General features: G+C 37.5%; 1 protein-coding gene across 1 annotated transcript; it reads right to left on the reverse strand.

Moving 5' to 3' along the window:
* Window positions 1-10: 10 nt before the first annotated feature.
* Window positions 11-1,965, reverse strand: LOC110440888 (spectrin alpha chain-like; the record flags this gene model as incomplete). The annotated part of the gene is made up of 5 exons (XM_021484009.1): window positions 11-102; window positions 410-517; window positions 726-924; window positions 1,397-1,542; window positions 1,831-1,965. Coding segments are annotated over 5 exons (680 nt in total), but the record flags the coding sequence as incomplete, so codon positions are not given.
* Window positions 1,966-2,186: the final 221 nt, after the last annotated feature.

Below are 2,186 nucleotides of genomic sequence, written 5' to 3' on the forward strand. Positions count from 1 at the left end.
GATTATTTACCTGTGGTATCTCTGGACCTCGTGGGCACTCCCCAGGGTCTCGGCCCGGACAGCCGTCACTGCCTGCAGGTTCTCCCACCTGTTGTTCAGGGTCTGTAACAAGTACATAACGCTCATGTTAAGTAATCTACTAACCACGTATTGTCAACATACATATATTTTATCATGTACAAAATATATTCAATATTAAAATATTAATATAATTGCTACATTCTCAATACATTTGCTGACACTGTAAACTCAAAATATGTACATCAATATGAAATAACATCTATAGCCTTGATAACACCATTGGAAAAAACACAAGGTTTGCTTTTGAAAGGGAGTTTTGGTATTTGAAAAATTATGTCAATGTATTACAGGATTCATAAAATGTATCACAAAATATCATCAGACATACAGCAATCTGCTCCCGGATCTTCTCGGCCGCCTCTGTACGCCCCATGGCTGTTAGCTTGTCAGCAATCGTGTTCAGCTCCTGGAGTCTTGCTTCATTCTGCTTCAAATCCTATACACAACACAATTTCAATATTATATTCAATTAAAACTTTAACACAAAATTAATGCTATCACTTTATTACAATTCATACACCTTAATTTCAACACTTTAGATGAGTACGATACAAATTCCATTATACATCAGTAGAGATCAAAGTTCAATTATAAAATGGCCGGTGCCCAATTAGATACAGTGGGAGAGAGGAGAATCTACTAACCTTCTGGTAGTCATCAAACTTCTTCTGCATCTCTTCCACTTGTTCCAGATCTTCCCCGACTTCATCACCAACAATCATGGTTTCTTTCTCGGTGATCCAGGATGCCAGCTCCCCGGCTTCACGCACCAGTTGATAGGCACGGCACGATTCCTGGAGTTTCTCACGACGCTGGTTTCCTTGGTCTAACAGATTAGCATACCTGCAAAGTAACATTGTGAAACTCAAAAGATTTATTTTTTCAGAATTCATTGAATTACAAGTGTCCCTCAGATGACTGACGATTTGTCCCTACAGTTTCATCCTACAAGACAAAATACCTGGAACTACAGATACCACAGCAAACTACTAAATTCAATCCTTAACTATATTTCAAAGGCTTCCAAAGTTCATAAAGCTTCAAAGTTCATAAACAACTTTCATTCAATTACATTCAGATTTGACTAATTTGACACATCCTGAATACCACAATATTGTTGAAGATTTCACATTTTTACCCTCCATCTGAAATTAATTATGTATAAATTAAGAAAGAAAATTTGAAAACCACATTTATCATCAAATTGTGCTAAATGTAAAATACAGAAGAGAGATTAGAGAAAAGCTACTTCAAACTTTGTGTGTCATAAGCCGATTTTTGTTTCTATATTGATGACAGTATGGCTATGACTTACTGTGTCTCTATCTGGTTCTGTCTGACAGAGATGGTAAACTCGTCCATCAGGTTGTTACGACTTGCAGACAGACTTGGGTCAAGCTTCTTGACGTAAGCAGCAGGAACAAAGCCTTGTCTATCATTGACCTCGACCTTCCACCAGTCCTGTTATAAATACACAGCTTAGTAATGAAACACTTTGTTACAGTTAACATGTTAATGAATGCTGGCAGGAAATCACTTCAAACTGAACAGAAAAAGTCTGTATAAACTTGTTATTTTCTTTAATTTCTAATGATTTTATTCAATATTAAACAACATTCCATAAGTTACATATCATACAAAGAATTAGTAAACATTAGAAATGGAAGTTTATCTGTCTCCTGTTAACTGTTTAAATCTATCATATGGATTCAAAAGTATATGGGTGTAGTAGCACTCTATACGTGTTACCTTATTGGCACAGTTGAGGAGTGTAAGAACATCTCCCTTCTTCATGGAAACTTCGCGAGGCGACTTCTCTGTGTAGTCATACAGTGCCATCACCTTCTCTGTGCCGAGGTCGTCCACCACCGGGGCCTCCTGCTGCTGGAGACACAAGACACAAATGTTAAAGTCATTATACACATAAACTCACACACAAATCAGGTTCTGTCCTCACTAACACACGCACACCACATCTGGTTGTATCCCAACTAAAGGCCTGGAATTAACTGTAGAGTTGGTAGTAATTTGCAATGTGAACCATGTAATCAGTAGTAATTTACAGACCTGTGACTTGTTCACTCTGTAATCAGTAGTACCTTGCA

The sequence above is a fragment of the Mizuhopecten yessoensis genome, unplaced genomic scaffold, assembly GCF_002113885.1.
Source record: "Mizuhopecten yessoensis strain PY_sf001 unplaced genomic scaffold, ASM211388v2 scaffold713025, whole genome shotgun sequence".
NCBI lineage: Eukaryota > Metazoa > Mollusca > Bivalvia > Pectinida > Pectinidae > Mizuhopecten > Mizuhopecten yessoensis.